The 14,260-nt window shown below is 43.2% G+C and overlaps 1 protein-coding gene across 2 annotated transcripts in view; it reads left to right on the top strand.

Moving 5' to 3' along the window:
- LOC147706032 (uncharacterized) overlaps positions 1-14,260 on the top strand; it is a 777,463-nt gene that overhangs the window by 679,836 nt on the left and 83,367 nt on the right. For both annotated transcript variants that reach the window (XM_086932483.1, XM_086932484.1), the window contains one exon: positions 13,913-13,999. In XM_086932483.1, the coding sequence (XP_086788609.1) occupies positions 13,913-13,999 (87 nt within the window). The remainder of the gene's footprint in view (positions 1-13,912; positions 14,000-14,260) is intronic.

The raw sequence follows: 14,260 nt of genomic DNA, 5'->3' as shown, positions 1-14,260 counted from the left end.
CCGAGCATTTATTCTCAGTCATATTTCAGGATAAAATCAGCATCAACAAATGTCTCTTTCATCCAATGTTTATTAAGAGGCATAATCTCTGATTTATCCACAAGTTTATAACCTGAAAGCTCAGAATAGAGTTTTAGTTCAGTGAAGAAAGTCAATAGAGACAAATCCAGTTTTGAGACAAACAAAAGAATATCATCTGCATGAGCAGGACACTTAATGGGTTGATCTTTAACTTTTTAAGCCGGAAAAACTTTGAGACTGTTTTATTTGAAGGAGAAATGCCAACATAAAGAGTAAAGGGGACAGAGTATATCCTGGTCTAGTGCCCCTTTTAAGGGGGAACCATGGGGATTGAACACCAATCACTATCACTGAAGACTTGGGAAAAGAAGACAGTAGTGAAATAGGATCTAAAAACAATGTTTCTATAAGAAACTCCAAGTTAACTCTATCAAAAGCTTTCTCTGCCTCGAGAGTGAGTGCAGCAATAGGATTGCTATTTTAGAAGTGTTGTTAATAATATTTAAACAAAGTACGTGAATTATCGGCTATGTTACTATTTTTAATAAAACCAGACTGTTCCAGGCCAATTAAGTCAGGTATAAAGTTAACTAATCTAAGGGCCAGTGCTTTAGCAAATAATTTATAATCAATATTGACTTTTTGCATTCCCAAAAATATTTTGACACAATGATCCTGTTGTTTTAGGCCCATAATTATGATAAATATATTTTCCTAAAATAATAATATATATGCGTTGTAAACATATGCATATTTAAACTGATAACCAAGCAGTGTCAGTATTTAAGTTTAAACAGGCATTTACAACTGTAGTGAAATGGGTTCCATCCATATAGTCCCTGAAATATTTCGCTTTTTGATCGTCTAGTTTTTAGGTCGAGCCTAGACAGCGCATGCGCTGTCGCAAGACCTCTAGTAAACACAAAATGGAGGGTAATGTGTCCTACCGCTTACCATTGGTCAACTCTGGCATTGCACTTCTCACCTGACTTATTGTTGGCTGTTGACCAGATAGGTCACTTCTGTTTATTCCGGAAGCAGCACTGCCTAACTACAGTTTTCGTCCGATTTCATGTTTTATGTTTTCTAAAGGGACATTTTTGGGGGGATTTTTGCATCCCAGCATGCTGAGTTGCAGCATGACACACACTTAAATACATTAGATTTATAAATACCCCGTTTTTCTGTGCCCCGTCTCGTCACTCGCTTCCGTTCAAAAGCATTTTTACTTTTAGCTTGGTGCTGGCGCCTGTCACCGCGCGGAATTATTCAGAGCAATAGATACGGGCATTGGTGGAGCACACAGGCATTAATGCAGTTTACAACTTTGGGGGTGGGGCACTGGGAGGGCGGCTAATTTTTTTCTTGCTGATTATGCAGGCCAGCAGAGCCTCTCGCTGGGATTTAAGGTGGTGCGCACAAGTGGGGCCAGCCGTGGACGCTGCCTGTCAAAAATCCAGCCTCGCTCCAGGCAAACCACAACAAACCCATAGACTGATATATGGTTAAGGTGTTAAAAGCCATCTTTTAATATAATAATTTGCTGCAGGCACGGGCCTTTATTTAATTATAAACAGCGCCGCTTTCACTTTAAATTTAAGAACCCGAGGTGAGCGCTGCCCTTCAACATCGCCTTTATTTCTGCATGGCACCGCTCATCTGCCCTGCTGTTGATTGCTTTCCCTTATTCCCATTGTGCCATTACAAGTGGTTCGGGGCCATAAATGATTGGGTTTCGTACTCCGGACCGGTTGATTCCTTGCCCGGAGCCTGTGGCTAATGTGGCAAGACTGGGGCACAAGCATTCTCAGTCACCCCCCCATCCCCTGCAGCAGTCCGGGTGGAGCAGACAGACAGGGCTCCTGCTGGACAGGTATAAGTGCGCCCTGGAACCTGGCTGCACCTCCCTACAACCACCCACTCCAATCCATACTCCTGCTGACAATTTCTGCCTACTCAGAACAGACTGAAAGTTTCAGTCGTGTTTTTTAGGCATAAATGGTGACAAATTGCGTGGTAAAGCACTAACAGCCTGATTCATCAAGCTGAATTGCGCTCGCAAAGGGCCAGATTCTGAGAATCTGGCCCTTTGCGAGTGCGATTTTTGCATTTGGGATTCATCATCCCAAATGCAAAAATCGGTAATAGCGATTTCGATATTTTGCGAAGAATTACATTTAAGGAATCTCTATTTGAGATTCCTTAAATGCAATTCATCATCCATTTTTAAATAGCGAATTCGCAATTTCGGCCCGCTATTTACCGCGAGGTCAAACCTCGTGGTAAATAGCGAAAACTTAGAAAAATGCTTTTAAAAGCATTTTTCTAAGTTGCATGTTGCACACACACATGTCCTTTGGACATGTGTGTGCGCAACACCTGTTTAAATTTGCATTTAAGGGATGCTACAGAGTTTCCTTTGGACACCCCTGGCACCCTTTAAATCGCTATCTTATTTGCGATTCGCAAATTGCTAATCGCAAATAAGGAATACTCCCCATTCATTCCTATGGGTCTTTTGGCCCATAGGAATGAATGGGGAGTTATTCCTTATTTGCGATTAGCAATTTGCTAATCGCAAATAAGGAATATGTAGGAATCGCATTTTTTTTGCGATTCCTACATGAATCCCGTTTTGCGAGCCTGTAATAGCGATTCCTTATGAATCGCTATTATAGACTCGCAAAACGGGTCGTTGATGAATCAGGCTGTAAGTAACACAGGTCCTAGCATTTATTCCCAATTTCAGGGGGAAAAAAAATCAAGTGATTGGACTTTCTTGCAGAGATACCAGCTACTCATTATAATTACAGCATCCCGGTATCTTCACACCAAAGTTTAGCCATTCGTAATAAAGGCCAAAGACTGCATGTTTCCATTATACACAGAAAAGTTGTAAGTCCACAGCAGTGTAGTTAGGTACATTTTGCCCAAATTTCTCTAGGCTTGTTTACAGAAACACCGAACTTCCCTCACACAACTGAATTTGAGAAGCTTGGACTAGAAGTGCATGCTTCTCACTCATAAAACAAGCACTTTCCAGCGAACTTTGAAAGCTCCCCTCACACAGAAAATAAGACATAGTCATTAGAGGTGCAAGCTTCACCTATAGACAGGGCCACTGGAATGTTATGCAGCAGTTATTTAGCAATCTAAGCTGCCTATAAAAAAAGCATTGGCATAGGCAATAGGTCTCGCCTATGGAATTTTATAAGTGTTTAGCCATGCAACAGTTGATGTTGTTACACCAAGGATATTGTGCTGCATAACGAAATACTTATAAGTTCCCAAAAGCGAGACCTATTGGCTATGCCAATGCTTGTTAACCTTTACTCTGGGTGAGTCTTACTCCTCAAGTCTCACTCACAGTATTTACATATCAATTGAACTGCACATGTTTACTACCTGTGTCTGCCTTTTAAGATACTGCATCTGCGATGCAGAAAGGGTGAGGGGCACTGGGCTGGTTACACATAAACATGTGTATACAGGCTTGTGGACATGGGTGCATACTGGGCATGTCAGACTGCCGTCAGCACAGTCTGACATTTGCACACATGTATCCTGGCACATAAGGGACTCTGCAAGGATAGATGGGGACCTGGGGTAGGTATTATAGTATGAGTAGGCATTAATTGAGAGGTCAGTAGGGTTTACTGGATTATCTGTAGAGTCACTGCGTTATACACATAGGCTCAATATGTTTAAAGTGTAGTTTCACTCTACTTAAGCCTACACAATTTCCAGTGAGGTGTCAAACTTCAGTGAACTATGCACAAAGAGTCTGGATATGCAGGCACCAAGAACCTATATGCACAGATTTCAGGCTTTATGTCCCAATGCTTGGCAAATTAATTAATTTGCTCTCCATTAGAGGGAACAAAGGTCTCCCCCCATAAAAGGAACAATTATCAGTGTTTCACTCAATTTCTTAAAAGAAAGGGTGGGAAGGAAAATCTCTGTCTAGTAATTGTTTATTTCAACGCACCTGGGTTCGGATAACCCAGGCCCACTAAACAAAGGAGAAATCACAGATGTTTAGGAGCCAGCAGAGGCTGGGCTCCCATTTGAAATCTGGTGGGAAAGCATCTGGCAATGATGTTAACCAGGTGGGAGCTGAACCCCTCAGATGAGCGCTGCAATTAGAGAACCTAATGGCATCATAATATATTGTCCCAGAATCCTGTGCAGCAGTATTGGGACCGAGGTAGAGGTGTGATGAGTCATCCTAGGTCCAGGGTGCCTAGCATCTAGATGTTCCCACCCATGCTTAAAAACCCCTGAACAAGAGAGCAAGACCCCGGACCTGGATGGTGATAACACCATGGACAGCTGAAGGAATAAGCCACCTGATACCCAGAAGGATTAAGGACTCTGCAGCTGTCCTCCAGGCCTGGATGGATCTCTCCATTGCTGGTGACACAGGCTACCCTACTAAGGACTAGTTGGGGAAAGCCTGGACATCTGAGGACCGGCAGAAGGATAGGTGTGCCAAGAGCCAGGCAAAGGAGTAAGCTGGCAAGGGAGACAACACAACTATAATATAATATAGTGTGTTGTTGCTATCCCAAATTAGGGTGACATCATTTGGTAGTTAAGTAGTCAGTCATAGTCGTTTGCTTATCAGAGCAAGAACCCTCACTCACCCAAAAGGGTGGCCTGCTTCATCATTGGAAGATCTCCTCATTAGGTCAGCGTTGCAATACCAACAGGTCTCTAAAACGGCTCTTTGCCAGATATCTTTTTCTCAGTTTGCCGTGAGACTGTGTAATTTAGGAGCTGTTAACAGCTGAGGATGTAGACTGGTGAAGTTGAAGATTAAATTAATTAAGGTGCCCCACTGAAAGTGCTTTATTTTGGGGGTCCCTGTTAAGAATATAAACAACTACAGAAAAAACTGGAAATTATGTTCATTTCTGTCCTCTTAATCGGTCAACATGTTTCTTGCCATTTTTAGCCTATGCAGATCTATGGCAATTTATCAGGACCACAAAAACCAAATCTACATGTGGTGAGACACCCCATTTTATTTACTAATGTGCACCCACAACAATGATCCACTAAATACGTATTCACAACGGCACAAATCTCTCCCTCTTTGTTTGTAAAGAGATATTCCCAAACACTAAAACAGAATCCTCACTCAAATCAGGCCCTTTAGTACATGCTGGATCCTAGCCCACTCAAAGGTGTTAAATAAACTGCTTGTGGATATTGCCATCATCTTACCCCATCTCTTTTGGGACCAAGGTAAACCCAGCTCCCCACAAAAAAACAGTCCTGCTGAAACTGTCCCTGATGACAAGAGCTTGCCACCTGGAGTACAATAAGCTCAGAATTAGGTTAATCAGCTGAATGACTGTTTAAAGCTCAGTGCCACAGGGAGACTCGGCAGGGAACAGAGTGTGTGGGGGTTTGTAGTGATTTTCATGCCAGCCCCAGTGAGGGCTGGTGTCCAGGGTTGGCATAAGCTCCATAAAGGGCTTGATTCTGATGCAGTTAGGAATCCTTCCCGATCTAATTGGTTTGGAAATGGTTCCTGACCGACTCGGATTGGAAGAGTCCGACCAACCGAGTATGATGCATCCGGATGCGTCCAGATATGATTTGGTTGTACTCCCATTGAATTCTACGGGAGCCTACGTTCCTAAACGTATCATAATCTTGCCCTCATTTGGGAAGACACTTTCCCGATCCAATTTAGAAGGAGCACATGTGGTTAGTAGGCCTTCCTAACAGCAACATAATCGGGGCCCCAAGTGGGAATGCTTTCCTAACCAGATTGGAATAGGGCCCTGATTATTTATGCCCTGGGGTGCACTGGTAGGGCCTGTCTTAAGACTTAAATAGGGCTTGAGACCACATCCCCGAAACCTGAAAGAGCAAGAATGGGTCCAGGACCCCTTTCCTGGGACCAGGAGGACCAAGATCACTACTGCCACAGGTTGGAGCCAGGAATGAATACTCCTCCCATCCAGAGGGGCAGAGGGAGCTGCTGCTGGCTTATCTGCCAACATTGGATGGTTCCCTGAGACCACCAGGAAGGGCAGGAGTGGGCTCCCGGCAAATAACAAATGATAAGGATGGCTATGAATACCCAGGGTGGGACCAGGACTACCCAATATAAAATAAAAGCATACCGAAAGAAAGATAGTGGTGATGTGGCCCCAAAGGAAAATGAAAGTGGCAGGAACCGCTCATTTCAAATTTACTGATCCAGTGAGGAATCACCCCGTAATGCACTGCAAGGTCTTTTAGTTAATTAATTTTTCTCCTGTGGTGCCATGATGAGGTATAGGGGCACACCAACATTTGTAAGGAATTGCCTAGGGGCAGCAGGAGTGTGGCAGCCCCTTCTTGCATAACTTTTAAAAATCAACCCTATGTCTCCCAGGTCTGAGGATTCATGACCTGTGGATAATTTTTCATCATTTTCCTCTTGGATTGAGCCTTCCTGTACAACTTGAGAGAGCAGAAGCTCCTAGTTACGGGTCTTATAGCTGCTTTATATGTGACCTTGGAGTGTTAAAGTCTCAGACTTATGATGATTTTTAGTGTTTGTGCAGACCTCATATCCTGCACCACTAATTACCAAATTTCTTAGAACAAACTTTTGGCAAACAATAGCAGCAGTATCATTGTGCTAGGATTTAATAACATCGATGAACCTGAAGTGCTCGCTTTTGATTCCAAAAGTGATGACTTATCCTTACACCCTACATGCAAAGGGTGTCAATAAGTTTTGTAATGGTAGCTCTTGTATTTGAACAAATGAAGAGGTAATTCTGCCATTCTAATTGGGTTCAAAGCTAAGTATTGCAAGTTACATACATACGTCAGTGCCTGTGACCAAGCCACTGAAATATATACAAAATGTGTTTTCCTGTGTGTAAAGGGTTACATATTTCTATCTCTACTTGCGTCTTGAAAAACATGAATAATTACAGTTTCTTCATCAAACTGTGAAATTAACAGATTGTATCTCGTAAACACATAATTAAACTTCTCAGACTCCGTCAACTATAATTTACTTAAAACCTGGTTCAGGTGTCATTTGTGATCTAAAAATGGCAATTCCTGCTATTTATAGTGTTTTTTTCCTCACAGGAAGGCTTCCCTTTCGGATTCTGGAGAGGTAGCACATGCCAGGATTAATTTTCCAAGTGTATATTAAAAATATACTATCACTATTTGAAATAGTGCATGTTGTCATGACCTGCTAATATATGCTATCAAATGGCCTTGAGGATATTTCAGATATTTTTATTACATACAGTTTTAAGTGAATTAGCATACAGCATCTCATCAATTTGCCAAACTAGAAGGAAGATGAAAGACTCTAAAGCCTTCACTGCAAGTTGGCTCGAGCGGTATCCAGAAGGGCTACCATTTATGGTGATTACTGGGTGGCCTGGTGCTCCAGCACCGGAATTTAAAGCATAGGGTAACCCCATAGCTGGTCCTAATTGGTGCTTTTCTGCACAAGTTAAATCGCTTGTTGGTCCGTGGACATTTTTAACCCTGTTAGAGGAGCAAAGTCACCTGAATTCGAAAAGAATGTTGTAAAGTATTCTCTAGTTCCTGATCCTGCATGTTATTCCACATTCTGGGAACTTTAACCCTCTATGGCCAGTTTCAGAGGTAGACACACCGACTGGAATCTTAAATTCTAACCCTGGTATCCCCACCCTCCAACGTCAGCCAACTCATGATCAAGGATGAAGGGTCTAATGCTGGGCATAGGAACTGCTCGAAAATTTGCAGTGAGTCAAAATGGAATGCTGATCTACCATTTCCAATTATTAGAGGAGCTAAGCATGATTGTTTACTAACTCTTCTACTTTCCACATTGAAATCTAACGATCTGCACAGGAGGTTTTGCTTGCTTTAAAGATTTTCCTTTAAATAGAGCCTCAAGGTATCAGCATTGCTGTTCTGCGATGAGTCTCTTTTCTCATTTTGAACTCCAAAAGTATTGAAAACTCTGTTAACAACAAGATCTATTGTGAATCAAAATGGCTAGAAGATTAGCACAAAAAAGGTGAAAGATAGGGTTTTTGGGAAAACACCAGCTTTGGGAGTTGAAGGGCATATATATCAAAGGTTTTGCATCACCCTTACACCACTCAAGGTATTGCAAGAGAGACACAAAACTTAGATGAGATTTACCACGCTAGGCAAAGACACTTTGCATGGCCCTGTGGTGCTTAGTAAATCTGGAGTAATGCAAGGTAGTGCAAGTCTGCCCCAGGGAGGCATTCCATGGGTGACGGAGGGATTTTGCCGAGCATCTACCCATGAATTTTGGTGCATTACCAGATTTACCATGAGTGGTACACTAGGAATGCATCGAAATGCTATGTCCTACCAGGGGAGGTATAACAAGGAGAAATATATTTGCACGGCCCTGTGGTGCTTGATAAATCTGGAGTAATGCAAACTAGCGCAAGTTGCTGCCTGACGCTACTTGGCAACAGGGAGGCATTCCAGGGGTGGAGCATGGATTTTCCCACGCATCCACCCATGAACTTTGAAGCATTCCCTGATTTGCCATGAGTGGTAGGCCTAGGAGTGAGACAAAATGCAACACCTTCCCAGGGAAAGCGTAATGAGAAGAAATATCTTTATTTCTCCTTTTTCTTCTTCCTTCTACATGTGGTGCATTTTGCAGGACACATAGATAGAATAAACACTCTCAAAGGATTGTTTTATGATGGAAGGTGGCACTTCTTGCACAAAAACAATCCCGCCTCCAGTGCAGGCACCCTTGTGCCATGGTGCAATGGTACGTAAGTTGACGCTAGGGAGTCAAGAATGCACCAGCCCAAGGATAGAGCCATACCTTGACGTTGCATTCCTGCTCTCTCCACTTTAGGCAGCGCAGCAAGTTGCCTTGCTGTGTTGTGTTGTGTGAACAAAGGATAAATACGCTCTCAGTTTCTATTTAGAAGGTTCGAAACAGGAAAAAGTTTTCTTATTCCCATTTCTGCACATAATATTGTCAAGAAATGTTTTCTGGTACGAGCAGGTCAACAACCCTGTTCAGACATCTGAAGCAGTGCTCAATGCAGTCCTTCAGTATACCTGTGAGCATGGCATCAGATTTCCCCCGGAACAACAAGGGTAAAGATTAAACTGTCCCCCATGAGGCAAACTTCGGGAAAATGCTGCTTCAGTTGCCAAGAAGATTTCCAATTATTTTCCAGGAGCATGTATTCATTTATAGGACCACACAGAAAATATGTAGATTGGTGCCTTTAACCCCTTCGCTGCTGGCCCGTTTCCGCCACTGTGCGGTAAACAAATGAACAGGGGCGGGCCATGACGAACCCCAGCCGTCATCAGCACACAAGCACCGTAGTGCATGACGGCTGGGGTTCGTCATCAGCATGCAAGGGGTTAAAGCAACAACCAATCATTTGCAGTCAACAACAAACCGACTGGTTGACAAGGCTGGAAAGAAGCTCCTATGAAGGAGCTGCCAGTGAAAATGTATACTTTCTTGGAAATCTGAATCTCTTTAGGGAAGTGTTTTTTTTTGTCTTCTCCACTCCTGCTGGTCAACTTACCACACATTCACTGCTGGAGCCTGGTGTCTGCCAGGAATCCTTTACTGGTATTAGGTAGGGCTTTTCAGAATTCCACTGTACTCAAAGGGGCATATTATCAAGCCCAATTTCGCTGCTTTAACGGCCGTTTTCAGCCAAAAAGCTGTGATTTATTTTCCGCTCAATTATCAAGGACACGCTAATGTGTGTTTCCTTGAGTTAGCAGCCCTTTTTACTCCACTTTGCATGTCAGCGATTATTATCGCCAATGACATGCAAAGTGGGCGTACCTTAGCAAAACTAAATGGAAAACACTCGCTAATTTTGCATCGCCATATTAACAAGGCTGCCCCTGACCCACGATGCGAGAGGAAAAGGCGCACCAAGCCCCCTTTATCGCGGGATTTAATTCCTGCAAAAATTCTGACTTAGCCATCTCTTCCATGGGAGGTGGATTGATGGGCTAACTCCAACATGGCCTATCAGCAAGGATTTCCCTGTCGCTGATGTCATATCGCTGGATTTCCTGCGATAATCCTGCATTTCGCTGCTATTGCTGGATTTTATATTGCCAATGCATAAAGCGTGGTTAATACAGAGCGATCATGGCGATAAAAAGCAGCGATAGCCAGCGATAGGAAAAAACGTGCTGAGCGCGTTTAGCGATAATTATCGCTACGTGTTTTTAATATGCCCCTAAGCCTTTAAAGCTAGCAGTTAACCACAGTGCTTCAGGAGCTATGAGAAGGAAGTGGGAAAATAATGATTGAGGCATAAGGTACTGCCAGGAGGCCGAATTCGCCCTTTTGTTATCAACACACAACTTCCTCCAACTGTTATGACACTTATAAAAAAATCTTCATCAAATGACTAAATCAAATGTTTCCATTGTTTTCATCATATTTGTTTACCTATGATTACAAATGTAGAGTTTTTACCATTTCCTTACAAAAATAGACTTTAGGTAAATTTGCCTCACTTTTAATTAAAGATCTCTGCATCCTGTGCACAAATTGCTTTATTAAGCTAAAGTTATTGTTTTAAAGTAAAGTGATGAAAATACCTACCTTAAGCTCATATTTCAGTTATGAAGTTTGCACACATGGACACATCTTCTGCACACATTTACAACTGGCTTACCAAATACAAAATGTGCTGATTAAACCACAAAACTGATTTCATTTCTTTTACACACAAGCCTCCATCAACCATTCTCATGCTATTCTTTTTTGATGAAAGTATGGAAAATACTTTCTCTTAGCTTGCATTTTACAGTTGGACTTTTCACAGTTAGGCAACTCCTTTGCATTCACTTGCCAAATATGTTAAATTAAGCACAAAATCTGAGTTTATTGCAGGGCACATGCAGCAGGAGGCTATTTAGGAGTCACTCAGTATTCAAAGTACCTAGGGCCGTATTCACATACCTATTTGCACATGTAAGTCTCACATACATGTGCAAACTGCCTTCTTGTGAGGACAAGACACATTTTTCAATTCAGAGAAGTTAGGGGCCGATTAGGATGGCGGACGGAAAGCGCCCGGACCGCCAGTCTTGCGTGAAATGACTGTCCGACCTCACCGTGGGGAAACCGGCGGTGCTATTAGGATTCCCCTCCAGCAAAACCAGACCACGGGGGACGGATGTCTCCAAAGACCGCCGACTGCGGACGGAACCATAGAAAAACTGACCACCGAGGACGGAGTGGATGCGGTAACAGGCCCAACCGCCGACAGTGCAGGGGAGTGACCGACCGCACAATTAGGATAACACCGCCAGGGCAACGTAAAGAATCACCCTCCACAACCGTAGCGGAAAATAACATCTACAAATGTAATTATCAGCGGAAGGGCCAAAGCTAATCCACTGCGGTGGTCAGACCACAAAAAAAATGGCGGCTGCAAAGTACCATGCAATCCAGCATATCAGGACCCAGACTTACCATGAACGCAACCCTCCCCCAATAACCCACATCAATAACACACCCCCATGGTGGAAAACTTGACAGGGAAGGGTCCACACCCAAAAGGGCTGGGTCCATGGCGGTCGGGTCCGTGCGGTGGGTCTCGTGGCAATGCTTTCCCTCTCTGTTGTGTTGGTTCTGCCGTCTATGAGATGGAGGTGTTTCCGCTGCGGTGTTCTGGTTTGTTTGCGACATCGTAATATTGCGGACGGTCGGGACGTCATTCCGAACGGCGGGGAGCCTGGATTGGCTCCGTCCGCCGTGGAGTGTTCCCGCGGTGTGTTCCTGCGGCGGCTCACGTTTTTACGCGGTCGGCGGTAAATGTGCCCAGTTCCCCTTCCTAATATGGCGGACGGAAGGCCTGCTGCTGGCGGACGATGAGGTGCATTTTCCGCCGCCTCCAGCCCAACATCATGCATCCGTCCTAAGTTTTGCACCAGTAAAAGAATGTACTCGCCCAGATATTTCCATCTGAGTAACAGACCTGCCAACTAAAAAAAAATATTCACTGTGTGAGGATGGGGCAGGGCCTTGGATGGGACGGGGACGTGTGTGCAGCAGTACCTAATTGGCACTTTTGCACCCACACACCTGCTCACCAAATTCCTTCCTCCTAAAAAATAAAGCTTGCTGAGACTGGCACCAATGTCCTGTGGGGTTTTCACTCCCCTTAATGGACATCAGCAATTCAAAGCCTCGATAAACAAGCTGGAAGTCCACTGTTTACAGTGCTTGTCAGCTCGTTTTCACTGTCACTGTCACTGTGTGATATCAGCCCCTCACTGGCTGCCCGTGTGAAGGGAGTCAATATCATGTGTCTCACTCTGGCACCATGTGAGTTGTCAGGTGACAGTCTGGGCTAACCATACTTTTGGTAACAGAGTGGGTATACAGACTGAGAGCACTTTGGAAGATAGTCCAAAAACCTACACATTTTTTGATAATCACAAACACTTTTCCGACCCCTTCCCACCATGGGAACTGTTTAAGATTTTCTCATTTCAAGAGACAGAATACATCCCTTTCCAGGGTGGAAAGAGTAAGGGAGCACTTCATAATATCTGTGTAGACATAGAGAAAAAAGATTTTGCTTGGCCTTGATCGTTTTTCTATCATATGCACAAATGAAATTGACAGAACATGACTAGATTTATGCTGGGAAAACTTTAAATGGTGCAGGTATTCAGGTGCAACCTGGAAATCTTTTGTGAATTCCAAATATTTAAAAACCTGCGCCAATGGAACAGACAAAAACTGCAGGTGCTTATTTTCATCAGTTTTTAGTAATCAACCTGATGCCCAGGATCCAAAAATTCAAACAAAGCCATTGTAGAACATACCAAAATATGCATCCCTTGTAAGTTCAAAGATACTGCAGAAGGACAGCACTGATACCTCATATTGCAATAATTTTTTGTTGATTAATTATTTAATGAAAATTTCTAGTTATAATTTCAAACATTTATTTTACTACATGTAGAGGTACCAATATAGCTATCACTCAATAACTATGTCTATTTTGAAGTATTCCGCACGTTGAGGGGTGGGGGGGGGGGGGTGATACTCCAAAGTAGCATGTCATAGCATTTCAAAACCAATCACACTGCTCCCAATTGTAAATTGAACATACAGATTTCCATCTTCGAATTACTCACTGAGTTCTCATGTTTTGTATTGATAATTACTCTAAATGAAGTGAGTGTAAAACAAAGACATGGACTCTATAGAGCAGATTTACTAACGCATGCAATGCAGCGCAGCAAGGCAACTTTCAGCTCTCAGTTGCGTGAAAGGAAGAAATCAGAAATGTGCCATGTTTGCATAGATATGATGCATTCCTGTTGCCTCCTTGTGCTGGTGCACTGTGTGCTTCCTAGCACAAATGCAGGCTCCTTTGCAAAGTGGTGCAGGAGTGCCTGCATTATGAGCAGGATTGTTTTGGGGCAAGAAGGGACAGCTTTCTGCACAAAAACAATCATTAAAGGCATTTTCCTCTTTTCTATGTGTGTTGCAAAGAGAAGTAATGATACTTTTCCTCATTCACCTGAGTGTGGGAGGCCTACCATTCTGACGAATTCCTAGGTATACAACTCCTTGTAAATCTGTGAATGTGCCAAAATCCACAAATGGATGTGTGCAAATGACCACACTCCACCAATGGAACGGCTTCCTGCCTCAAGGTAATGCAAGGCAGCGTATTGTGTGGCCTTGTGTTACATTGGACTGACTAAACCATGCAGAGCCATGCAAGGTGGCAATGTGTGGCTTCATAAATCCCAGTTAAGGCTTGTGTTGCTCCAGGTGAGAGTATCACAGAGTAATACTGTTTCTGTTTGTTGGTGTATTCTGATTTTCAGCAGACTTCCTTTCTATTTGCAGATGTGTAAAATACCCCACTTAAGCATTTGGCTGGATATTTTACTAAACGTAAGAGAGCTTCCGGTCTGCATGAAGGACCTCTATCCTGTGAGTAAAGGCAAATATGTTGATGCTGTCTTCGATGCCAACATGATATGGTTTTCTAGAGACTTCGCTTCCCTAGAGGATTAGCGGGGATTAAGAAATGCTGCAGTGTTAAACCCATTGCTCCCTATGAAATCATGTTGCTTGTTTTGAGAGTTAAGATGTTTCCGTCTAGTGGGTGACAGTAAATTTAGAGGTATTTTGCTGTGAAGCGGTACACACGGTGGACCCTGTAGATAGTTTGAAAGTATGTTTTTATTTAAT

This window comes from Lissotriton vulgaris, chromosome 7 (assembly GCF_964263255.1).
Source record: "Lissotriton vulgaris chromosome 7, aLisVul1.2, whole genome shotgun sequence".
Classification (NCBI taxonomy): Eukaryota; Metazoa; Chordata; class Amphibia; order Caudata; family Salamandridae; genus Lissotriton; species Lissotriton vulgaris.
The sequence above is the reverse complement of the archived record's forward strand: the minus strand, read 5'-3'. Positions and strand labels throughout refer to the sequence as shown.